General features: G+C 39.3%; 1 protein-coding gene across 4 annotated transcripts in view; it reads right to left on the reverse strand.

The window, feature by feature from the left end:
• GRIA3 (glutamate ionotropic receptor AMPA type subunit 3) overlaps positions 1-25881 on the reverse strand; it is a 142376-nt gene that overhangs the window by 105426 nt on the left and 11069 nt on the right. For all 4 annotated transcript variants that reach the window (XR_010784539.1, XM_066559593.1, XM_066559592.1 and 1 more), the window contains exon 3: positions 2764-3003. Coding sequence is in view for 3 of the 4 variants with exons in the window: in XM_066559593.1 (XP_066415690.1) it covers positions 2764-3003 (240 nt within the window). In the remaining variant the exon portion in view is untranslated. The remainder of the gene's footprint in view (positions 1-2763; positions 3004-25881) is intronic.

The following is a 25881-nucleotide window of genomic DNA, read 5'->3' on the forward strand; positions in this document are numbered from 1 at the left end:
ACTCAGTTTTGTATGGCATGTGTAATATGCTGTGGTATTAATGGTACGTGCAATGTTTCATACCTGGTGGTTCACTTCAGCAGAATATGGTAAAGCTACTTACAACATCAGTTCAGTCCATAAATAATACTGAACACAAGAAAGAATAGTCTGATATTTAGTGATTACTCAGGTTCTCAGTGAGTTTATAATATTCCTAGAAATGCACTATTTAAATGATAGTTTATCTCAGGAAATGACAATCAACTGCTCAACATTCTCTCTACAGTGTTTGTGCCCCAGAGCAGTTAAGTATCTAAGAAAGGAATTATTAAAAGCTGGGACAGCTCGAGTGTTTGGGTTTCTCAGCAAAAGAACATGTACAGTCTATTCATTACCTGACACAAGCAGTCATTCCCCATTATTACTGTCCAGATTTTGGGGATTTTTTTGGTATTTAAAGGTCTATCACAAGAAATTGGTGAACTTACTGGAATTGCCAAATGTTTCAGGTCACACATGATTACCACTCCTCAAAGGAAACTAACCTCCATTTCTCAGTACCTAATTGCCCTGCATCTCTCCTATAGTAAACTTCCTAATTTATTATAATACTAGAAGAATTAAAACTCTCAAATAGGATGGCTACCAAGTTTCTATGAATTAAACTAAAATAGCAGTAAGTGAGTCTAATAAACTGTTCATTTTTCCCATTTTAGCAAATAGTAGATAGGTTACCAAACAGCAGCAACTAGGATATTGTAAGATGTTGCAAGTTTATCCCAAACAACTTAAAGCCCATCACCAAGCTTCCTATATGTACTGATGTTTCTTCCATGCTAAAGACCCAGCTGTCCTTTATCTTCTTGTCCTGTGCTACATTTTATAATCCTACAGTGACCTTCACTGTCATCTCACTCAGATTTGTCACTCTGACAGCCAGAATGGCTGACATGACACAGGGTCAGCCTAACACCATTGTGAGATGCTGGAGGTGCACAACAGGATTTTGGTTAGTCACCATAAGATGATGAGTAAAGTGTTCCAAAGGGATTAGCCATCATAATAAATTCAGATTGTGTCTACCTAAAGATTGTGCACACTGAGAACGGCAAATAAATGCACGTGTGAGGTTGCAAGTCTCCCCTCCTCCTGACTCCCTTTATTATCTCACTTAGTCCGACAGTCATATTGTCTAGACAAGTTCTAGTGAAACTGTTATTGTTTTGGATGATTTTTCCAGTCTAAAGTGCCAAATTTCTTGAATGAAACTCTTTCCAAAGCAACCTTTATTAGCCTTAATCATGGTAAATTTCATCAGTCCTGGAACTAAGGGCATTTTACTTCATCACACATTCAAAGTTCATTGTATTTGGCCACATCAAATAAGCCTTTTTTTCTCAGACAAATTGCTTACTCACAGGAGCTTTCATTTAAAAGTGGACTAAGCCAGAAAAACAGATTGATGGGTAGTGATTTTACAAGATTTTGGAAGTAATTGCATTCTTAACTTCTCCATATTTTCCTACTTAATCTCACAGCTAGGGTTTTTCAGTGCTAGAAATAGTTAACACCTCCAAATCAGTCAGAAAATTTGAAATGCTTGGCATTCACCTAAATCAGACTGAAAATTACTTTTTCAATACATGAGTTTTTAGGTTTCAGTTGGGTTTTTAGTTGGGTGATGCTACTATTCTTCAGCGTGAAAAGCACACCCACTGAAGACTTAATCCTTAACAACATGAAGTAGCCTAAGGAAATATTTCCATTGGAGCCAAGAACAAAGTCTATGCTTCTTTGTCTCTATTGAGATCCTTTGATCTGAAAAATTTCTTGAAGTCGAAAATCATAAAGCTGGTAAGAAGGGCAGTGGCACATCTATTTGATATAAAAAATGCTACCCAGGTGAAATCTGTAACAGAGGAAATTCAGCAAATTCAATACACTCAGAGCAGGTGGCAGCTGAAAGATTCCGCACAGAAAATGGTTTCTGATGTCTAGATCTCTTTTTGACAGATTTTTGAGATTTTTTTTGGACAGATTTTGCTACATTTCCTGCTTATTAGTAGTTAACAATTAAGTGTGAACACACTGGTTTTAATATGTTTCCACTTAGTTAAACATAACTCTGGTCATTTTTGGCATGTATCTCAATTTGTCTCTGGAATGTGAGCTATCTAGAGCATCTCCAGCCCAGCATAGCTGAGTTACATTGTTCCTGTTGCTGGATTAGTATTTGCTTGCTTAGGCAAGAAGCTTTTTCTTACCCCACCTTTTTCTCTGGACTCCAGCAGAGATCTTACACACGACGCTTAACCATTATTAATGCTTAGACATCTCCAGAGTGTATCTTAGCATGTATTGCCTTTGTCCAGTGACAGGAGAAATGTGCATTTATGTAAAGTGGTGTGGGATTTGCAATGTCACACACAGTGGAAGGTCCTGCTTATCAGCCTTTTGCGTGGTGTTGACCTTCTTTATTTAGCAAGGACTGAAACACCCTGGCAAGTGTGGAATCTGCAGATCCATGGAAACCAGGCATGCCAACTGAATACTTACTCTGCTAACACTATTCTCAGACAATCTCCTTAAAAGTTATCAGTAACGTGAAGATGCCTCCTTCTCATTTATGAACTCATTTTAGCTCCTTCAGAACAAATTCATTTTCTAGGACCATCAGAAAGTTCTACCTCCATTCCAAAGAAAACTGGGTTGCACGTACTGATGTTGGCAGTACTTAGAGCAAGGTGTGAAACAGAAATCAGTCAGAATGATAGTGCTTACCCCGTTCTGTGTCATAGAGGTACACAAACTTTTCCCACTTATAGTAAGTCAAGAGACTCAGGATGGCTCCTTTCAAGGCTGGCCGCATCTGGATGACGAACTGCACATCTGCATCTGTCGGGAAGCTCGGGGTGATGAAGGACGTGTGGAGGGCGCCGCAGAACGACGTCAGGGTGTTCATGGACATCTGGTCATAGAATCCAAAGATGGCATAAACTCCTCTGGAGAACTGTGAACAGACTAAGAAAGACAGACAAGGATGTTAAAATCTGATATATAATGAATACAATCAAAGTTTCAAAGTGTATTGGAGGTAAGCCTTCCAACCATTCTTGAAATTATTCTGGATGATGCAGCAGATGGAGTGAATTAATGAGATAATATGTACTAATTTCAGTGTAGCAATCAATTGTACCACCTTTGTAGCATTTAAACTGGCCTGAACACATTTATTTTTGGTTGTGTTTTGTCCTGTGTTGCTCCAATCTACTAACCTCTCTTTATTATTTAAAAATAAACATTACCTGTCTGTAAAATACCTTTCCTTCCCGAGCAGCACCATGAGAGCTCTGTGAGAAGCTACATGACAAATGTCAGGACTACCTTAAAGTCAGAATGTTAAGGGATACTTTTTCCTAGTATCCAAAATTGATTCAGATCTGATTCAAAGAAATCTGGATGTTTTATTCATTTATAGTCCACAACTCTGAAACTTCTGTGTGGTCTTTTTTCAGTAAGGAATTATGGTGGCTTCTTAACAGAGTGTTAAAATCTTTCAGAATAATAAAGTCTGTGACTTACTATATGACAACACAAATGAGGAGCACCTATTGTTGCTTCATGGGACTAAAGCTGATAACCCTTAAGCTGAAGGCTCTTATTAACTATTCTGCTGTCCCGATGAACTCATCTTGTACCAGAAAAAAAAAAAATCAAAATGCAGACAAAGATGATTTTTTTCAAAATGTACTTATCTGGGAAAATAATGAAGTATTTCCAATCCTTTATAGAGATTGAGCAATGACCATTTTGGACAAAAATGAAAGCATTTCAATTTGTAAACATGGCCAGCTTCATGGGCATTGTAGGAAAAAGAATTTCTTTGTTGTTCAGCTCTGTAGGAAAGGCACAATGTTCTTTTGACCCTGAGTTCTTTCCATGGAGGGAGTCTGCGTCACAGATAGAGAGGGAGCCTGATCTGTGAGGTGCTGGGGCTCTGGATTATAAAAATACTCTACAACTGCAATACAATACAGCCCAGCAGCACTTCTAATCATACCACTGCTGAACAGGGATGAGCAAGGCCCATTTGTAATGAAAAGAGGTTTCCCAGAAGAATGTTCATTCGTTAGCAATTAACAATTTCAGTTGTCAAGAACTGGATTTAACAACAATTTACAACCAGCCCCATTGTCTTGGGGTGATTTTATGGTGATATTCTATTCCCTAATCCTCTGCTTTATGCCCAGGAATGGCTGCTGTAGATTTAATATGAACCAGAGGGTGGGGCTGGAGCCTGGGAACCCCAGGTGAAGGCTCTGTTGGAGCTCTTCACAGGGTGTGCTCCATGCACCATGGACCAGGATGTTACATTGCTCCTTTTTTGGATTAGCTTTGCTTGCTTCTGCAAGAAGCTTAATTTCTTTCTTTCTTTCCCCACCTTTTTCTCTGGACTCCAGTAGAGATCCTTCAGTGTTTGGTTGTGTTGATTGGTTTTTTTTTTTGTTTTTTTTTTTTTTTTTGGTTTTGTTTTTTCCATTTGAACTGTTTTGGCCTGTTGGTTTTTTTTCTTCCTCTCCACTCTTGGGAGCCTGTAGGGGCTGTGCTGGACAGTCAGGGCCCCAGGAGAGACCAAGCCAGCAGAGGAAAGGACACCAAAACCCAGCAGCTTTGCCTGCTGTGAGGAGGAGACCAACACCAGAAAGGTTCCCATCTATTCTGCCCAAGCGGCTGCGTGAGCTCCCGTGCTCTCCTTCCCCGAGACAACGGAGAGATCCCATCTCTGCCCCCCTGGCCACAGGCCTGGCAGGGGTGGGGGTTAAGGTTTTGAAATTTCAATTTCCAGCATTTATTCAATCCTTTTCTGTGCCTTTTGTGCACCCTTTTTCAGGCTTTTTTCTCCTAAAACTTGTCTCTAAACCAAGACATCCATTAAAAACTTCTGCAAAAACACTGCATATATTTAACTTTGCAAAAAACCAAGTAATTACCAGTAAGGAAGACATGACTTCTACACATAAATGTATAGCTTTGCTACTTCTGAAATACCATCACATTTCCACCATAAATGTTATGATTCAGGATCACTAAAAACTGTAAGAGTAATTTCAAAAAGGATTCTCCACAATATCAGCTCATTGACACAGCATCATGGAGAACATCTAAAATCAGCAGTCAGCTGTGAAAATTTGATTTTCCTCCTGAAGCTCTAGATGCAGAAACTAGAAACGCTGTTAAAGAATTTCCTTAAGTATTTAAGCCACTGGAACAGGACATGACCAGCAGCAAAGAGCAGCTGATGAGACACAGAAAGGAAATAAGAGGTGGTAATTTCTGAAAGGAAAGTTTGCAGAGGTTATCAACCGCAGAAAAGAAAAGATATAAAAGAAGTTATAATACAGTAAGAATTTATTCCCAGAGGCATGACTGAGGAATTAAATACACTGTTTAAAAAGGCATTTCGTTAAACTACATACCAGCAGGATATAAAGCAGAAAAGCTACCATAAAAAATTATCTGCTGAAGTAACAAATAAAAAGCATTAACTTACAGATGGAAAAAAGGGAAAAACAAAAATTACATTAGAAAATCTGGCAGCCTCCAAATCATTGAAATGGTGTGTAAATCCTCTAATTCCATAGGAATAATCAGCAAAATGGGATTAATGGAGAGAGTTTCCTCACATACACTGAGCCTCTCCCTCACAGATCAAGCTTTGTTCATGTATATATTAATGGCATAGTTTTTATGTAGATTCTGTACTGCAGAGAAAGCCGAGTATTCCAGGAATCATCCCTTCTTGCAATGTAAACAAATATTCTCAAAGATCTCCTGATCCAAAAAACCAAGAGCATTTTAAAAGTCCTGGATCCACCCATTATTTCTTATCAGGTGTAAAACTAAGGAATACGTCTGAACTGTGACTCAACAGAGTTAAACTTTGTTTTCATAGCAGATTGTGCTCGTTTATGCAAAGTGCCCATCAACAATTGGTGAATAATCTGAAAAAAAAAAACCAGACTCTGAACAACCTGACTAAGCAAGACCTTCTCCAAGTAACACCTTGGAGCCAACATGGAGCTGCTGCTTGCATGGAGGTGAGAGCTCTGATTTGGTCCTCAGAGTATTTGCAATTATTTTTCCTCCTGATTTTGGAGGATCACCAAAAATATATTCTAACAAATGCAACTACCTCCTGGTTCAGGTTTGTATTCCCAGCAGGTTTTAAAGATTAACCCTTTGATGGACTAGCTTCTACTATTAGCTTATTATTCCTGACTATTCTGCATGCACTGTAGGATGCCAATTTAGTTTTACTGGCCTATTTAAAAGGCAAAATAAACTTTGTTTTTACAAGGAAAAGCAAAAAAGCCAATTATCTTGGTCCTCAATGTTCATTTGCATTTTTTAACTCACAGTTCTGTTAAAATTTTGTAGCATTAGGTCTTCCACACAGTTTGTGACCTAATCTCCTCTGTAATCAGACAAACCTATAGAATATCCATGAACCCAGAGTCATATTTTTACTTGTTTTCCAAAAAACAAATGTGTAATTACATTCATTTTAATTCCACTGTTATTCTAACATCACTGAGCCACAAGAAAAAATTTAAAAAGACTAACTAAGCCTTAGCCTTAAGCTCTTTTTACAAACTACTTTCTACTGACAACTAGAACGACTTTCATGTTTGAGTAAGAATTTTGGTATTTTTCCTTAATTAATTGCACTTGATTTATTGGGGTTTTTTTCCTATTTGAAAAAATACAGATGGTCAAACACATACTTTGGCTGTTAAAGAGATTATTTGGACAAGTCCTAGTTCAACCTCATTCCTCAAGAAAAAAAGCAGTTTTTTTGCTGAGCTATGAAACTGCTCTTAATTATGTGGATGCACATCTGTTTCCAAGGACAGCACATAACCAAATTGCTTTATAACCTGATCTGAAAAAGTTTCAATGTCTACAAACAAGGGAGAGAGGTCCTGAGCAACAGTTTTCCAATGGGAGATCATGATAAGCCATTATTTTGGCATTAGGTGCAAGGTGAGTATTTATTAACGGAGATTTAACACTGGACTTATTCTCAAAGTGAGCTGCCACATGCCATTGTGTCCAGGAGAGAAAGCGATGGTATGACAAGCCTGTGAATTCTCAAGCATGTCAAGAAAAGATAAGAAACTTTCAGGTCATGACAGACTGGTGTTCCCTGCCAAGGAAGGAAAATGCTCAGAGGGAGAGTGGTAACAGTAGTAAGCAGAATTAACTTAAAAAAAAAAAAATCTAAAAAAAAAACCACCACACCAAACCCCCCCCCAAAAAAAAACAAAAACAAAACCCCAAAAAACTAAACCAACCAAGCAAAAAAAAAAAATCAAAACCAAACCCTAAAAAACCCAAACCCCAAAACCAACTGAACAAAGTGCAACTACTGAAGCCAAATAAATAGAAATCTGAGTTTCCATACTGAATAGCAGCTGAGCCATCCTAAGCATCAGTGTAACCCAATGAACCCAGACAGGTTTTACTTGCATTTTCATCCTCCCTCCAGTCAAATCAGGCCCACCACTGAAACTTGCTAAGATTAACCAGATAAGTTTTTTTTTTGCACTCAGATCCCAGGAAGGCTGCAGGCCAGAATCTCAAAAGATGCCCCACTTCACATAAGTTATTAGATGTTTTATGTATTTTTAAAATTTATTTTTGCTTTCTAATGGTATTTAGTTTTTCTATGTTTTAGTGACTGTGACTATTCCTGACACAACAAGGTTGTATAAGACCTGACATTTCTACTGTCTATTGCCTAGAAGCTAAAGTCAAAACTTCTGACACCTTTTTTTTTTTTTCTTCCAGTTCTTACTATAAACAACTGAAGCGTTACTAGGAACATTTACAAGTAGGTTTGGATTTTGTTTGTTTAAATACAAGATGTATAAAGCTAACAAAAGAGATATGTTACTGGTGGAATGTAATACATACTTTTCCACTGGATGATATAATTTATGGCTGAATTGTAAAAGTCAGCAGGATTCTCCCAGGTGTGGCATCCAGTGCACTTCAGCCCAGGATGCAACAGCCTGGCAGTTTTGGAGTCAGGGGTTGGAGGTTACAATACCTCAGACACCATTCCTCCTTCATTACTCTTTTTATGAGCAAGTAATTTCCCCTTTGTCCATACCAATTTCCTATAAAGTAGGTGTGACACAGTCACCCTGTGTCACAGGGCACTGTCAACCTGTTTCAGTGACACTCCCCCCACTCTTGGGAGGGAAAGTGCTGTAGGAGTTCTGTCTCAGCTGACATTAGCTCAAACTGCTTCCTTAGCTTTGTGTTCTGCATTTTCCTCAGCTGTGAAATAATTTTATTCCCTCCACTTCCTTTTGCCAATTGTCTTGGATTCCAGACAACTCTCATGGCCAGCCTCAGCCAACAGACTAATGGGACTACTTTACAATGGAATAATATGGAGCCTACCTCAGAGCAGTTGCCATTTCCTAGGGCTCCAGCCTGACCTCCTCGTTGTAATAAAGCAAGGGTTACCATTAACATTACCTCTTACAGTAACAATACAGCCTTCCTCTTCGAGAGACAGACAATGCCTCTACTACTTTCTTCTGCTTTCATTTTAATACACAGAATGAAAAGCATCAACTCTCTCTACCTTGAGCCCTGAGGAGATCAGCACAGCAGTGCCCCTGAATGCAGAATGAGCTATTTTCAGGGGGCTCCAGGCAATCAGACTTGAGAGCTTCCTTTAAAGAGAAGCCCATCATATTAAAAATGTAAAATTAAGTGAACTGCATTTACCTATAGCCAATAAAACCCATCTTTTACATTTTAATTAAGACTGAATTCTGTCATGAAGAAAATATTGTTTAAAATTCAGGTGAGAAAAGATGCATTTCTGAAAGCAGCTATTCTTGGAACAGTTAACAGTGAAAATTCCTGGGGGCAGGAGGGAACCAAGGAAGCTACAACTTGAAATTGGATACAAACCTTCCTGAGGTACTGGCTATAACATGACTTCCCATCTGACCTAGAAAAAGATATGCCCTCACAAACAAAAAAATATCCCCTGAAAACAAAAAAACCCAACCCAAAACCTCACAACAGAGCACAAAACAAAACCATAATTTACTCCTGTTACTTCACTTATGGCATCAATTTTCTCAATGATGAAATTGCAATGTTTTATCTAGTTCTTTTTACAAAGAACTACTCAACTTGCTTTGTTCTACCTAATGTCCTCAAATATATATGCTTCAGTTTGCATTTCATTTTAGGAGAGCAAATAAAATAAAAACAGCATGTTCTGGCAGCAGGAGGGGATATTAAATAGTAAATGAAAGGCATAAGAATTAATCCATTTATATTTTAGAAACCATTTACTGGAAAGTAATTCTAAACACATGTTCAGATCCAGGCATCCTTGAACAATCTGGTCAAGATCCTATTCAAGATTACTTCAGTCACCATTTCCTAACTCCATCACACACTGTTAAAGAAGTTTTTATTTCTTATCTGCTTTACAAGATGACTTTGGAACTCCAATCACAATTACAGTTCCTTGGTGCCGAGTGCTGTACACATTCATTGCCACAACCTTGGTTTTTTTCAGTGTGCCCAATTGCTTATGACATACTTGACTCATTAAACTTTACACATTATGGCTTTTATAGATATGACTGTGGTCAAATAAAACCCTAACAATGTGCATGAATTTGTTGTGTGCAGGATCTTCTCTTCAAACTGAAATGTTTGTGTGAGTTTTATGAGTGTATGAAAAATGCCAGCTGCCAATGACAAACACAAGCCACTTGGGCTGTAACAGCGGGAACACCAGCAGCACCAAGCCTCACACATGCCACAATGGGGGTATTTGTCCATTAGCACAGCTTCGGTCAGATAAAAGTAAACCAGAATAAAAACCCCTCTGGCCCAAACTGCCAATTTGATATATATGCAAATTAAAGCTTTGGTATTTAAAAAAACTACCCAATATGTTTAATATGTGAATAAAAAGGGCAATCTTGGGTACCAAACTGTAAGACAGGCTGAACATAACCTTGATTTTACTGAGAAAGCTGTGCTTAACTTTCTGAAAAGTGCTCTAGTCTGAGAAGGTACTGCAGGTAGCCTGAGCAGCTGGGAACAGACAACAACACAGTGCTATTACATTGCTATTTTCTACTCACTTCCATTTAGCTCCCAAGCTACATCCAAACTTAAGATGATATAGAGTCTGAACTAACTCTGTTTTCAGGTTACTGACCACAAAGCTAAAAAAACCTCCACCAAATATATTTTTTTCCTGTAAAATCTTGTTAAAACTCAAGCACAAAATGAGTTTTCTACCACAAGCCTACCAAATTTTAGTGCACAGTTTTCATTAAAAAAAAAAAAAAAGAAAAATCACTGGCTATTCAGAATCTCTGTAATTATGACATTTCTGATGGTGGAAGAAACCCAGGAGTCAATCCAGCCAAGAAGTGTCAGCCTCTTCTCAGGACCACAATATGAAAGTATTTTATTTACCTGCGATCCCTGTTACACACTGATTTCTTTAAAACATACCATTGATTATGAGTACTATTAGAACATTTGAAAGGCTGTGAGTCAGATAATCATGACTCATTCTGAAGTATAAACCATTGGAGTTTGAAAGAAATAAAATAGGGGTTTAAGCTTAGAATGGATTAAAGGTGAGAGAAGATATATATATGCCATAAAAATCAACTGATTTTTTTTTTGAAAGATGATTTAAAAAAATGTGTTAAATACTTAAGGACTATACTTAGGTACGTGCTGATCAGAATACTACATTATCCTGCTTGTGTGTCTACAAGATGGAGTTCAAGCTCCCAGACCAGGCACCACAGATACAGCCAAGCTTTCTATTCTTAAACCCATCCTGGTCATTCACAATGTACTTTTAACAGAACACTTTTCATCCTGATCTCACCATCCCCACAAGCTGCTCACAAGAAGCATCTATTTTAAAGGAAAGCTATTAAAACATACCACACAGTTTTAAACAAAGAGTTTTAAAAAGAAGACTTTGTAACACTGTTATAGAAGTCAGATGTAAATGCTGTGGATTTATGTTACTTGTGACCTCTTCTGCTTTCTGCCTATGGTGGTCTTGACACCAAAGTAGTGCTTGCAGGAGAAGCACAAGAGGCTTCTTCTTGGCAGACAGTTAAACTCACTGCTGGAGAGAATGGAAAGACATTGGTATCTGCCTTTCATACCCTGCTGAAGAGATGTTTCTGATCAGCTACTCCAGGATAATCAGTGCATTGCCAACAGCAGCAGTACGTGCAATGCCAATGCTCTGCTCCTGATTGCAGCTCCACCATCCTGCATGCTTAAGATTTATGGCACAGGCCTCCCTCAGGTTCAGAGAGTGTTAGGGACTTAATGAGTAGATGTAAAGCAGTTCACTGAGCTCTGACCTGCACAAAAGCTTTAGCCAATCCTACACATACCACACACTCCTCTCTCCATGAACCATGGGAGATGAGCTAACACCTGTGTGAGGGAGCCAGAGGACCTGTCAAAGCTTTCTGCAGGAGTCTAAATATATTCACAGCAAACAGCGATCATTTGCGTTCCTCACATCCAATATCCAGCTCCTGCTTCGTGACTAATCTCTGCAGAAACACGGACAGCGTGCATGCAACACAAATATGTAACACTCACTCAAGTGAAATAACTTGTTTCCATCTGTTGCACCATTTGAAATGCTTTTAATTTAATATGGTATGTCATGCCTGCTTGCTCTGATCACTTTGGATTGTAACTGTATCTCTTACTTTCCAAAGCAATTTTTCTAAAAACGTTGGTGGGAGGAAAATATGAAAACCCTCGTTCTTTCAAAAATTGCCCAGTTATACTAGAAAACTTAATCAGCCATTTATTTACAAGCAGGCAATATATTCTAATAACATGCATATTCTAACAAACACAGTTACACAAATGTTTCTGTAAATATATTCAAAGTAATAAGAGTTCCACAGGCCATTAAGCACTCTGCCTTGGAACAAAAAGACATATTCAAAAAAGTGTTTTTAACATGAACTTAACAAGATGTGGTAGACCAGGGAGTACCCACTTCACAACTGTTACCTTCTTCATGTACGATCTATCTTAACAATACTTTAAACAACAGGCTAAAGGAAAGCAAGAGCTTTGTGGTATGAAGAAAAAATAAATCATACCCATCAGAAAAGGGCAGCATTTTGTAGCTGAGGATGTTAGGCAGAATGTAGGGTTGAATCAAGGAGCAGCAGCTGAAGGCAATGCTGTGCCTCAGAGCCGTGAATCAGCAGCTGCCATCTCCAGCACCCCAGTACTCTGAAGGGATTTCTTCTATCACTGGAACATCTCAGTGTGGAGGAAGTAAAAAGGCAGAGGCATCTTATTAAATGTATGCTTGTTCAGCAGATCCTTTCCTAAGTGATTTCAGAAGTTGACTTCATTCTGGGCCACTGTGGTGAGAGGCAATAAATCAAAACAAGGCTCTGGCAGTGTGATGGAAGATGAGCTGAGTCTGCTGAGGTGGTGCCATTTATAGGCCTGTGGGGATATATTACAGAGGATGAGAGAAGAGGCAAAGTGGCCAACACACCTGAAGCACTGAGCTGGGTAAAATTCACCAGGAGGTGAAGGTCACAATTAAGGTTGTTCAAGGAGAAAGGGGATGCAAATGCCAAAACAGCAGCTGTGCAAGCAGCCTCCAGCTCTGGAGGGTTTCCAGTTGGCTCTATGTTTGCAGAGCATGGTGCTGGCTGACAGACAGCCCAGCTTACCCAAAGCAACTGTCCCTCACACTTTCCTGGAGGCTCTGCAATGGTATTCCAGCAAGCACTGTCACTGTAAGTACATCTTGGACCAGTGGACTGGATTTCATATTTCTGTATCTCCTCCCCTCTTCTACTCAAAGTTCATGGGGCTATGCAAACCTCACCCTTGTGTTCAATTGCTGTCAGCTGATCAGTCTGAGAGGCTTCAGATCTGTTAAAGCAGAAGCAGAAACAGGATGTCTGTGAAAACTGGCTTCAGGGGCCAGGGAAATTATTTGAAGATGCTCCTTAGGGATCCAATAAAGCACCCACCAGTACCACTGGAGAAGTTCACATGGAATTCAGTGAAAACTGGACTAGAACTGAGAGACGTATTCACACTGAAAGTGCAAACTACAGAAATACCACATCAACATCCCAACTGCTCTTACAAAACATCCTCCCATCTATTTTTGTTGATATTATTTCTATCTGCCTTAGCCCTCAGAATTCCTCTTGCTACCAGCCTCCTGGACCTTCATGATCACATCTGACAGTATTTCACAGACCAGTACCCTCAGCTAAGCCAGTGCCTTATTTACAGGAAACAACAAGAATATTTTTCTTTATGAATTATGCATAATCACTATTTATCAAGCTGGGTTAATTGGCACATAACAAAAGAGTTGTCTGGTGCACAGCTGAATAATGTGGAAGCCAAAATTGATGGAAATGGTACAGCAAAAGCCTGATTGTGAAAGAAAAGTCACACTGCTATGTGTTAATTCTTAAGTGATTGCTGCCCTTTAAGAGGGGGAAGGGGAGGCCAAGAGAGACAGACCTAGTTTGGAATTATTTATTAATCTCAGAGGGTTTGGACACCATGTCATAGCTTTAAATACTGGTTTAAAATCTGCTCTCAGCCACCTGCATAGCAAAATGTTAACATGGTGCACATACATTTTCTGTGCTCCACAAGATGCTGCTACATTCATAAGCAGAGAACAATCTCATTAATCATTAGCAATAGCATGAGGCTGTGGTCTGCAGGGGCATGAGTGATGCTGATAGAGAAGTGGGGCTCTTCCCACATCTTCCCTTGACAAACAAGAGCTCACTGCCTCATATCAAGGCCAAACTAGCAGCCCTTTGGTTCTAGGATCAAGAGATCCTATAAGTCCTCATCAGAATGCTGGGTGTATCATGAGACAGTGGCAGTGTGGGGCAGCACTTGACTTCCTCTAGAACACACACACCTGAAGAACCACAGCTTAGTTCACCTTACTCTGCATGCATAGAGGGTTTTACTTAATGTCCTACATGACAAAGTTCTGTGCACAAATTTAAGAACATGCTTCTGTGTTTTGATGGACAGACAGACTGAAGCTCAAGACCCTAAATCAGAGCTGAGGGTCAAATTACCATGGTGCTCACTCTGGTGGGCCCCTTCCATGAGGCATTACAGTTGAGCTGTATGAGGGGTTGTCAGATGATTTAGTCTGATTTACACCATTACACTTTGATACTTCCCTGGTCTCTTGTCTACTAATACTTAGTAAAATCTTGCCTAGCAGTAAAGCGCCTGCGAATTCATGCCTTCAAATACAGCCCTTCCTTCTCTCTCCTTTACTAGGGGAGTTAACAGAAAACAAGAAGATTCCTGTAACTTCCATTCCTAAGAGTTAGAAACTCTTATTTGCAAACATCACGCAGGTCAAAGAATCCTCCTGTGATCTTACCATGTTTGTGGTTTTATCAGCATGAAAATAAATGAACGTAGAACCACAGATACTTGAAAAAAATCTGGATTATGTTATTGCCATTGGAATAACGTGATACAGAAATATGGTTAGCAAACATAAGCTTTCTTCTAAAAATATTTTTAATATTACTTTATTAGAAGTATAAAAAAAATTATTCTCTGGCTTTTTACAACAATCACTAAATCTGCTAACAACTTGTTTGTACACCCCAATAAATTCCAAGCGTCCTGCAAAACTACTGAGTAAACTTAGAAGGGAGAGGGGAAAATGAAGGAGGGGGAAGTCCAAAGCAACAATGTTGCTGCAACACTATCCAAGCCTTTTCTGGTTTTGGGAACAAGAATGCTAATCCTTACAACAGAAGGTAAATATGAATTTCTATGGAGCAATGCACTGTGGATTCTTCCTTCAGTTAGACACTTCAGCTCCCAATCAGTCTTTGATAAACCATTAGGAATTATCCCATTTATTTTTTCAGCCAAGGAACAAGCAGATGAGTCTCACCAGTGTCTGAAACACAACTGTACAACACCCAAATCAGAGTTGGGGGGAACAGTCTCAAAAGGGCAGTGTGTATCTTTAGGACAGTAGGTCTGACATCCAATTTACCAAACAGCTCAACTGCAGCACTTTGGATGACAGATGGCAATAAATTTCTCTGCCTTAAGGCAATTTCCCACAGGGCTGTACCATTCCCCAAGCTCTGCAGTGAGCTGCAGGATGAGCTCTTTCCAGAAGACCATCATCACCCTGAAGGCCTGCCCCCACTGCTGCTTATCCCTTGTTTGCAGCACCACCTGTTCTGGGAGGTCAAGCATGGAACCAAACTGTGCTAAGGACAGGGACAGTCTTAGTGAGAGATGAGACTGGAGAGAGGCACTGCCAGCCCTGGGTGCCATGAGCAGGCTCAGGAGCTGGGCAGCCCTTACTCACAGCAGGCACAGACACAGCGATGGGAGGAACCATTTCATGAACTCAATGAACTCGATTAATTTTTCAGCTGCCTGTCAAAAAAGCTTTTAAAAAATCAGCTTGCTATGCACAACAGAACAGGAACTGATATGTGACTACAGTTAGAGATTGTAAATAATGCCTTACTTTAATTTAAACGTACCCCTGTCCTACCAAATAAAAACTTATTAAATTACTGCTTTACTAATTTCTTATAAAGTAACACACAATATCCTCCAGTTTTTACAGTTTAACGATTCTGAATTTTATCCTGAAAATTCCACTGCCAATTTCAAAGTAAATTAAAAATATTTGTCTCTTCTTAGAACCTGTGAAATAGTCAAGAGATGCATTCACATCATTCAGCAAAAAGCAGCTCATCACAAAGGTTCCAAAGCAGGAAACCTCTCTGTATCACACACAAATGCATCTCATGCAATCCTATACTGCCTAAGCAGCAGACAGCAGAAAGGGCTATGATAATGTGCCCTTGTACCTGATTTTAAACTGATGCATTGTAGGAACAGATGTTGGGCTGCTGCTACTGAATTTTCCTACTCAAATTCTCAAATCAACTCCCTGACAGAGTCAAGCTTTTTAAAGTGTCCCATCAACAGACTATTTTTGGACTTGAATATTTTGTAGGCCTTGAACAGATTTATTTGTTGAACTCAGGTAGTAAAGCTTTTCAGATAGATTAATGGAGTAAGTGAAGTGTCTCTCCAGACTATACCAGAAGGCTTAAGAGACCTCATTTTCTAAGAAATGTCAGCTATAGGCACAGAAGACTTCTTTGTACTCTGATTTTCTCCATGTATTTTCAATTTGCACGAGCGAGTCCAAGCCCTCCTTCCCACTGGAAATGTTATCAGTGAGACAATACCTTTCTATAACAAAAATAGCACAGAAACTTGCATAAGAAAAATGAATTTGATAACAATAGAATGACTTTCTCATAATAATTTAATAAGTTGAAGACAGGAAGATTTAAATCCTCCAGAAGAGCTGCATAAAAGGGATTGATGAATTCATCAGCTCCTCCAAGCTTCCCAAAGAAGCCCAGACAATATTTCTTACCTCCTGTTCTACAGATATCACCAATAAAAGAAAAGCAGGCATTCAAGTCCCTCTATTATGCTATTCTTTGCCTCTGGGGCTAAACTCACTGTTGAATCTGCTTTAAGTCAATGTGACACATTTAAAAATATTCTGATTTGTTTCTAATCTCTCTCATTAGAATAATACACTCGTAACACCCTTTCTGGTTAGGATCATGGCTCTGAACCCTGAAGTCACCATATGGACATACAGCAAGCTACTGACCTTTTTGGTTTTCTACTAAACCAAGAAAAGTCTGCAAAAACATCGCCAGAAATGTAAACACATGCTATCACTAGTTTTAGTTAAGCACACTGTCAGTAGATTCCAGTATTTCAAGAAGTCCTGAGACCTACAGAAATCATAACAAACTAAATTATAAACTCCATGGACTGAAAAATCATGGACTGCTCAAATTTTTGTATGGATTTAGCAATATACTTTTACATACAGTTCTCTTTTCTTGTTATTGGATAAATAAAAGGAAGACAAAGTGATGGGACTAAAACACAGAAATGTAATCCTGTAACAAATCAGCAATTGCCACCACTTACAAAAATGAGAGAGAAAAAAAGAAGAAATGTTTTCTGGTTGACTGTCATGTTGGTGCTATGAGAAAGGACAGCAGGAAATGACTTTACACATAGTACACAATTCATAAATTTACCCTGTCCCTTTAAGCACAGAACCTTTGGGATTTTATTGTTTTAACTTGTGCTTGATAGTAATATTTCATTCCATCAAAATTATTGAGTCATACAAGGATTCAGTGGTAGCCATCTGCTGGGAGCCTCCTCTTCACTCTGGGGGGATAAAAACCAAACTACACTGAATCTTTCATCTTACTTTGTTGAGTTACTATAGGAATAGAAAGAGAGATTGACAGTAACAGGATAATTTAGTAACCATGAATAGATGGACTAAAGACTAGTTCCAAATTATTTCATTTCTGTTCTTTAGAAAGAAACCTTCCTCTTCCATGAAATCTGCCCATGATACAGTAATTAAAAAAATCTTTCTAGACAGCAAACACACCAAGGTTGTCCCCTAGAAGTGAGTATTTTCAAGGCATTTCACATCTTAGAAAGAAATGCAACTTAACTCTTGGCTCCAGATCCTTTTCCAAATTGTGGCTTCCCTTCACATACTTGGTCTTATTCTTCCTCTCTCCCAACACCCAGACCCATTCCCAAATAAAACATATCCTGCTATCACACAATTAACGTTGAATAAAAAACATAAGGAGAGTATTACTGCAAATAAAGCAAACCATGGAAATGTCACAATAAAAATATTTTCTTTTACCAAGAGGGTGGTTGAAACAAATGTAAATAAATTCAGTATCTCGGATTTTCATGACTTCAGCTAAGCAGAATAAATGTGCTGGGTCAAGCCAAAAAGTGAAACTAATCACGCTCTACAGAGCTGTAGCCTCCTGACAAGCCATATTCTGAAGTCTCTTTCTAAAACTGTTTTATCTACAGAGTCCATTCAAACTTCCCAAGTGAGGGCTGGAATCCACAGCACAGTCAGCTAATTAGAGCCAACAATGTGGGAAATGCAAGATAATTAAATTCTTCTCCTAAAAGATTTATTTCTGAATACCAGTTTTGGGAGACTAGGGGGGAACAACTGAGAAACTAATCTCACTCTGGAAAACTTAACTCATCTTTGTGAGACTCTCCCCAGGAATGGAGCAATAATATGGTGTTGCTTATTAAGAAACAGCACTGATCACAGTACTATTACACAAAGATGCTGCTGCACACATAATTTTAAAAACTGTGTCCTTGATATCAGCAGATATTGTCTGTACAAGCAGAAGACATACATTCAGTCCATGACACAACTGCAGGATAAATAAACCCAAGTTTGAATCAAAAGAAAAATATAAATAAAACCCAAGAGTTAAAAATAGGAATTGTCAAACACAAGAGGAAGGGTTATTCTGCTAAAACAGCATAATCAGAGTTTAAAAATGTAATCACTGCCCAAGATTAGAAAAGGCTACCTGAATGGATGAGTCTGGAAGGAGGGTTCAGGTGAAGAACTTGGGCTTGTGATTAACTAGATCTGAAAAATAACCAGTTATTTAAGCTAAGCAAGCCCACATGTTCTCATTCTCCTGAAAGGCAACACAACTCACCCCAACTGGCACCTAACAGAGATTACACAGATCGCCTCTTGCAATGGATTTTGCTACTCACTTAGAACAAAGCTGGGGCCTGAATTAGATATCCACTCAGTGTTTTATACAGCTGAGCAGACTATTGAAATGTAAGTTTGGACATTAGGGTGTTCAGTTTCAACATCCAAGCTCTCCAACAAGGTGTTAATGCCCTTATGGACAAGGGCACAGAACACTGAAGAATATTAAATAAGGCGGTTTAGCTACAAGCCCTATACAAGCAACCCGCCAAACGACATTATCACCTTTTCTTATTTCTTCCTCTGCCATTCTTTTCTCAAGAACTCAGATAACCATCACAGGTAATCTTTATTACCACAATTGATCTTGTATGTTTAAACCACAAATAGGACAGAAGCAGTCATATTGCAGCTCCACAGAAGAATGAGACAATTCTGCTTAGGGAAGGACATCTTTCCTTAGGATTCACAGGACATTTTCCTCTTTACACTAAATTGAACTGTAGAAATGTCACAGTTTTCCATAATTAAAAAAGAAAAAGAGGAGAGATCCATCCCCGTACATTTCTTCACCCTCAGGCTGTCCTTTCTGCAGAAGGCAGCCAGAAAGGCAAAGGTATCTAGTAAAAATACCTGCTTATCACCTCCCAAGCTGGCTTTGTGAGTAACTTGACACTGCAGCTGAACAGTCAAACCCACATCCATGCTTTAATTAGAGGTAAGGGGAGCACCTACTGCTTGCATTTACAGTCTGTGTGGTTCATGAGCAGCAGGAGCAAGTTCAGCCATCACAACTGCTCAGCTTGTGCTGCTCTGATGCATGGTTTCAGCAGGGGAACAATTAAGCAGACCCATTCACAGCTGAAGAGGCCACTAAATTTTGCCAAGTGCAGTCACTAGTGTTTTATCCTTGCTACTGTATCTTGTCAGCCACTGCACCACACAAATTATCAACAGAATCCATCTCTCTCTGCTGACAGCATGGGCATGGGGGTGTCTATTCTCCCATGAACACAGAGGATATTTAGTCTGCTAACTCATCCACTTGTATAGAGATTGAGCATATCCCATCTCATAAGAAGAGATTAAATTTTTGGAGAAATAATTTAAGAATAAAACATCATCAATAAAGTGGTGGAATTAGAACAGCTTCACTGCAGAGACTGACAAGGAAAGGCAAGCAGAAGGAAGCAGACAGATAAAAAGTGGCTTGCTAGGATCTGAAAAACCAATGACAAGACAGTCAAATGAAGAGCAAGATTAGTTTCACTTATTTTCTCGTTACAAATTTTACAGATTAAAATGAAGACTACAAAGGAAAAGAAAGAACAAGAGAAGAAACACTTCCTATTCAGGAAATTGGTAGTTCATGCTATAAAAACCTGGGATTATGGTAAAAATATTCCACTTGAAAGCTATCACAAGTAATGCAAGCTGTGGAAGAACATGACCCTTTGGTAACCAAACAACACACAAGTTCATAGCAAATCTGTAAACCCTGTACTGCCAAAAAGAACTGCTAAATATCATTTTAAGAAACATAGTGGCATAGACCTGTTTTTATGAAGCATGAAAGTCAGTCAATTCCAGCTGGAGTGACTTGGACTTAGGTATTTAATGAAACTTAAAATGCAATTATTTAATAAATCGGCTACAATTGCAAACACATTTTAAAACACACCCTAGCATGTTACAGTTACTTCTGTCACTGCTGTGTACTATTGAAGTTATGCTCATTGTACCAATTAGCTCAGGCAAATACAGGGAAAGTCTGCTCTCGGGACAGCAGCTGGAGGCAGTGGTGTTATTTCAGATATAAACACGTAAGAATGAGTAAAATAAAAATGCTCTGAGCAGTTAAATGTAAAATCTTAAATCTTTTCAGTCACTCATGGCTACAGAGTAAGACAATGGAAATTTTCAAGCACAGTACTTAAAAATCTATCTAATCTTTATTTAATGATCACACTTTTTCAAAATATCAATCCTTCAAAGATACTGCAACATATCAATGAGAGAGCACGTTCTCTAAAATGTGAGAGGGGCTTTTATTTCAACTTTTGGGGTTCTAACTCATTCAAGTTAGAAGAACAGATTGTTCCACAGCCAACAGGCCATCTGCTGACCTTGTCTCCAGCAAATCCCACAGAAAAAGACATTGTGATGGAATGACCCAGGCAATTGGGATACACACCATTAAGTAAGAGACAGAATGAAGAATGGAAAACTTTTGAGGGTAACTGTAGACAAACACAATCACTGCATCAATGCATTTTTTAAATAAAAAAATGAGAAAGATGAAGCTATTTGCTCTGAAGCCAGAAGACTACTACTGTATGCCTTGCAAACAGGGCTCATCTCAAGGGTTTCTTTGATTTTAAAACAAAACTGTGGTCATAGAATACACTTAAATAGTCTCTTTTCTATCTGCAACTTCCAAGTTCTTTACTCTTGTAATAAAACAAATGTTCTTCACCTCCACAGCAAAGATTGTATAAGCCAGTTAGTACTTACTGAGTTTTGCTGTGTCACCTCATTTCAACATAAACTTGTTAACTGGTTGTTACTAACAAAGGTACAAAAAAATATATTCAGAGTCTCATGCTCCATTCTGTATTCCTTCAAGTAACTTTTAGTACTTTTAAATTAGGGTAAGAAAAGTCAATGCAGACACTGCCTGCAAGGACATATAATTCAGTGTATCATTTCATAACCCAGCTGTCAACAGAGACAACATTTTTATAATCCATGTATTGTATGCGTGCCAGTATGAGATGAATAGTCCTGTAACTATAATCAATACCGTTCATTCAAACAACTGGCAGCAGCATTTCAGACAACTGGCAATTTCATCAGTTTCACTGGGCTGCCCAAAAATAAACAGCTTGAGAAGGATGAATGATCTCTGTGGTTATCTATAAATAATACTAATCTCAGTCATTTGTTACAGGGGGTTCATCACTGGGAGCTGCAGAAGTCTCATATCAGTGCAGAAGGCATGGCAGCCTTCAAGAAACTAAAGAAATGCTGATGAATTTTACTGCTGGTTTTTCATTCACACAGTTACTGTATTTACATACAGGCCACACTGAAAGTGCCAGGACCCCTCCAGTGCTTCTGCAGTTCCAGCTTTGCAGGAAACTCACACAATCTCAAGGACTGGTAAACACCTCAAAAGTCAAACTGGATTCACAGAAAGCTCCAGTGATCTGAGCAAACCCAGCCTGGGTGGTGACTTACACTAATGTCACTTAAAGGGAAACGTGACCAAGTTTGGGTTTTTTAACTACTTCAGTGTGAAACTTGCCCACTCCAAAAGAGTTATTGAGAGAAAACAAACCCAACAGCTCCATGTGAGTGAGACTAATGCCAAGGCTGATGGGAGTGAGGTGAACCCAGGCAGACGGGGAACAGAAGGTGCCATTCACAGTCCTGTTCACTGTCTCTGGGAAGTGAAATAGCTCTTTTTTTTTATTTTTAAATTATGCTCTTATCTATAAAAGCAAAGCAAGAACAGAGAACATAGAATAAGGAATAAAGACAGCTGACTAAAGGGAAAAACCACATCCCTGTGGAGTACAGATCCCAAAGAAAGCTTCTAAAGCCCTGAAGTGAAAAAGATCCAGTTGCTGTGGTTGTAGTGAGTCTCTCCCTGGAGCCTTGCAGGGCTGTGAGCAAGGTACTGCAGCATCACTGCTGTCTAACATTGACCCTGCACATTGGTGGGTCACCAGCCCTGGGCTGAGGCACATATCTCCTGTTCCTTCAGGAAAATCTCTTAACCACCTGGAATTCTAACAAGGTTTTCTACCCTATTTCACTGTAAGAATTACAAGCTGCCTGGTGTGTGCTCTAGGGAAAACAGTGGAAAGATCAGTTCTACCAAGAACCTAGAGGTTGGCACTCCTTGGCTTCCAGACAGGATTTGTGGTGCCATGAGCCACCACTGCAGAGAGCTCAATACACCACTAGACTGCAGCAATTCTTTTCTGCAGATATCACGAATGGGAGCCAAGGCCATCACCTCAGCTCCTTCACATGGAGTGTAATGCTCCAAAGAAAATCCATCAGATGAGCTCTGCAGAAGCACCCAAGCCCTCCGAACACAGTCTGAGCAGGAAGCAACAGCACATCTGTGTGTGTTGATCTGTTTAATTACCCAGGTAATCAAACTACTGCTGCACCCAGCTTCAAAAGTCACATTGCTCCATCTACATCCAAAAATCACCTTTCAGCCTTAAAGCCTGTTGCTCAGAAAGTTTAGATCCTGGCAATTAAAATAATCTTCAACTTGTAGCATTATCCAATTTACAAGCTTATTGCTAGTTTAATGACAATCAGCATGCCCAGCCACACTAGGGCAGCATTGCAATGGGATGTTTTCAGCATAGCCACCAACAGCAAAAGGATTAATGGCACCAACTTCTCTGAAAAGGGAGCACTCACCAATAGACAAACAGGGGAACCTCACAACCTCTACACCTCTGAGAAATTAATTAAATTTCTTAATTAAGAAATTATGGTTGTGGCTGTTTTAAAATGAAAGCCTTGACTTTATTGTTAAAGTAAAATTGTCTGTAGGGCATTCATAAAGAAAAGCCAGCTTTTAAGAATGGGTGAATTTATCAAGCTGCACATCTTTGATCATCAATATTTTAAGGTTGCTACTTTTTATTCTATATTGCCAATAAATCTCTACACACTGTAACTGTAATCATCACAGCATAACATGATCCACTTCTCCTGGAGATTTAAAGTTGGACTCAGTTGCAAAAAAGCACCTGAAATAAGTAGGAGGATGGCTAAACTGGTAAAATAATCTCTCAGTTTCAGGTAAATTATGAGGTAGCAGCATGCACTGTTATTAACCTGAAGTTCATAATGAGGGCTTAAATGAACAGTTCTCAGTGGACACAGGCCTTTGTAAGGGAGCTGCACTCCTGCAGTTGGCACTAATTGATCCTTTTGCTGGCAGGCTCAGTGGAAAAGGCAGCAGCAGCAGGAACCACAGGCCCTTCTCTGTCACACAGAACAAAGTCACAGTCCTGATTATCCAGGAGGTTTGATCTTTATGCTCTACACTTCTACAGCTGCTTTCATGCAGGAATGAGGCAGCCAGGATAGCAGGGGAGACTGTCATGCTGCTTTTGCCCTTCTCACACCCATTTTGCAGAAGGTCTCCCATTTTTAGGGTTTTCAGATACTTTTTCAAGTGTACTCCATACACATTCAGTTACAGAGCTCAACCTCTGAGAAACTGAAATGATTCATATCTCATACACAGCTTTACCCAGGTTTCTTGAAAACACAAACAATTTTGATTTTAATCCCCCCATAGAGAATTTTGCCATAAACTGAAATCAACCCAGCATACACAAGAAATAGACTGGGCTGATATAATCAGTTTTAGAGACAACATAGTAAAAAGCAGAATTTCGTCTAGAAAGATGCCATTTTAAAATTCATGTGGAGATCCTGACTAAGGCAGACTATTCCAGTGCAGCAGATTCTGGAATCAATTAACAAAACAATTCTTATTAACACAGAGAATCTCCAGACAGTACCAAGGAAGCACAGAATCTTTGCAGAAAAGCCCGCAAGGAAAATATACTTTAATATCAAATTGTATCCTCCAGTGTATGCAGAGATTGCCTCAAATCTCAAAAGCATCTTATGTGAAACAGGGGCTAGCACTGCAGAACAACACAATAAGAACTTAAGACAGGAAGTGCAGATAATTTATCTAAATAAAGCTTTCAGGAGAATAACTGATTTATGTTGATACTGATCCAAGCTGGAACCTGACCAGGATGCAGGAGTTAGCATCACTACCCACAATAGGTTCCCCATTTATGAAAAACACCAGTGTGTTTTTACACATGAAAATAAATTAAAATGCTAGCTTTATGCTTCTGTCAAAAGACCCTCTTCTACCAAAGACTTGTTCTTGAATTAGCTATAGAAAGACTCAGAAAAAGGTGCAATATTTTCAGTCAAGACTGTCACTATTCTTGCAAGCACCTAAGAGACACAAGGAGTTAAATTTCACAGAAGAGTCTACAGTCTTTAATGTCACACACCCTCTATTCATAAAAGAAATGCAAAATACATAAACTGATGCAGAAAAAAAAGTAGTGAAAGCTTCACAGCTACAAAAAATATACCTGTAGTTGGGAAAGGGGGGAAAAAAAGGAAATCTGAAAGTAGATATGGTATAAGTGACTTCTGCTAAAAGCAGGGTCAGCACTTTCCACTGGAGACCATTTGATTTACACTATTTTGTTTCAACTGAAAAAACCAAATCTTTCCTTGGCAGATTCTGCTCTACAGAGTCTATTATAGATACTTGTGAGATACCCAGCATCATTTATAAGGGGACACTTACTGCTGCTGAACGTGATCATTTTGCTAAATTTGCTAAAGTTCCAGAAGGAAACAACATGCAATGCAACACAAGGGTGCATTCAGCTGCTGAAGTCAAGGGTCTGGACAACCTGCAGAGCCCTGGAGAAAGGTGTGCTATTGATTAAGATGTTCAGGTTTTCCCCTGAAGAATCCATTGGCTGTCCTGGACCCACAGTCCCTTCTTAGAGCCAGGAACAGCCCAGGAGAGACCACTCTGCTTTTAGCCTTTAGTGATTTCACACAGCTACTCCAAATCTACCCTTGTGTAAAACACATCAGAGGAAGACCCCAGCATGTATCTTGACTGTCACAGCATACATCACAGCTGAGACAGCCACAATACACAGAGTGCCAGTACACAATTTCAGAAGGCTTTAAGCATTCACCCAGAGGAACACCTTACCACATCAGAAGGCTTCAGGCACCTGCCCACACAGAACAACATCAGGGCACTTCAGAAGGTTGCAAGCATCTGCCCCTCTTGTTCTTCAGCCCAGCCTTTTATACCCTCCTGCTCATGCATTGCACCTGTGCCCCCTCTGCTCCCTTTGGTGCTTGGTCAGTGCCCCTGGGCACTCCATGGCTCGTTGTGTCAATGCTGCTCACCAGCTTTTCACAGCTGTGCCCACTGGGGATGAGGCTCAGCCCCACTCCCAATTACCACAAACTGTGCACCCACATTGACTGCCCCTATTTATTCTAATGGGATACAGGGGCTTTTTTTTTTTTTTTTCTTTTTTTGAGGGTAGAAC

This window comes from Molothrus aeneus, chromosome 14 (genome assembly GCF_037042795.1).
Source record: "Molothrus aeneus isolate 106 chromosome 14, BPBGC_Maene_1.0, whole genome shotgun sequence".
Taxonomy (NCBI): Eukaryota; Metazoa; Chordata; class Aves; order Passeriformes; family Icteridae; genus Molothrus; species Molothrus aeneus.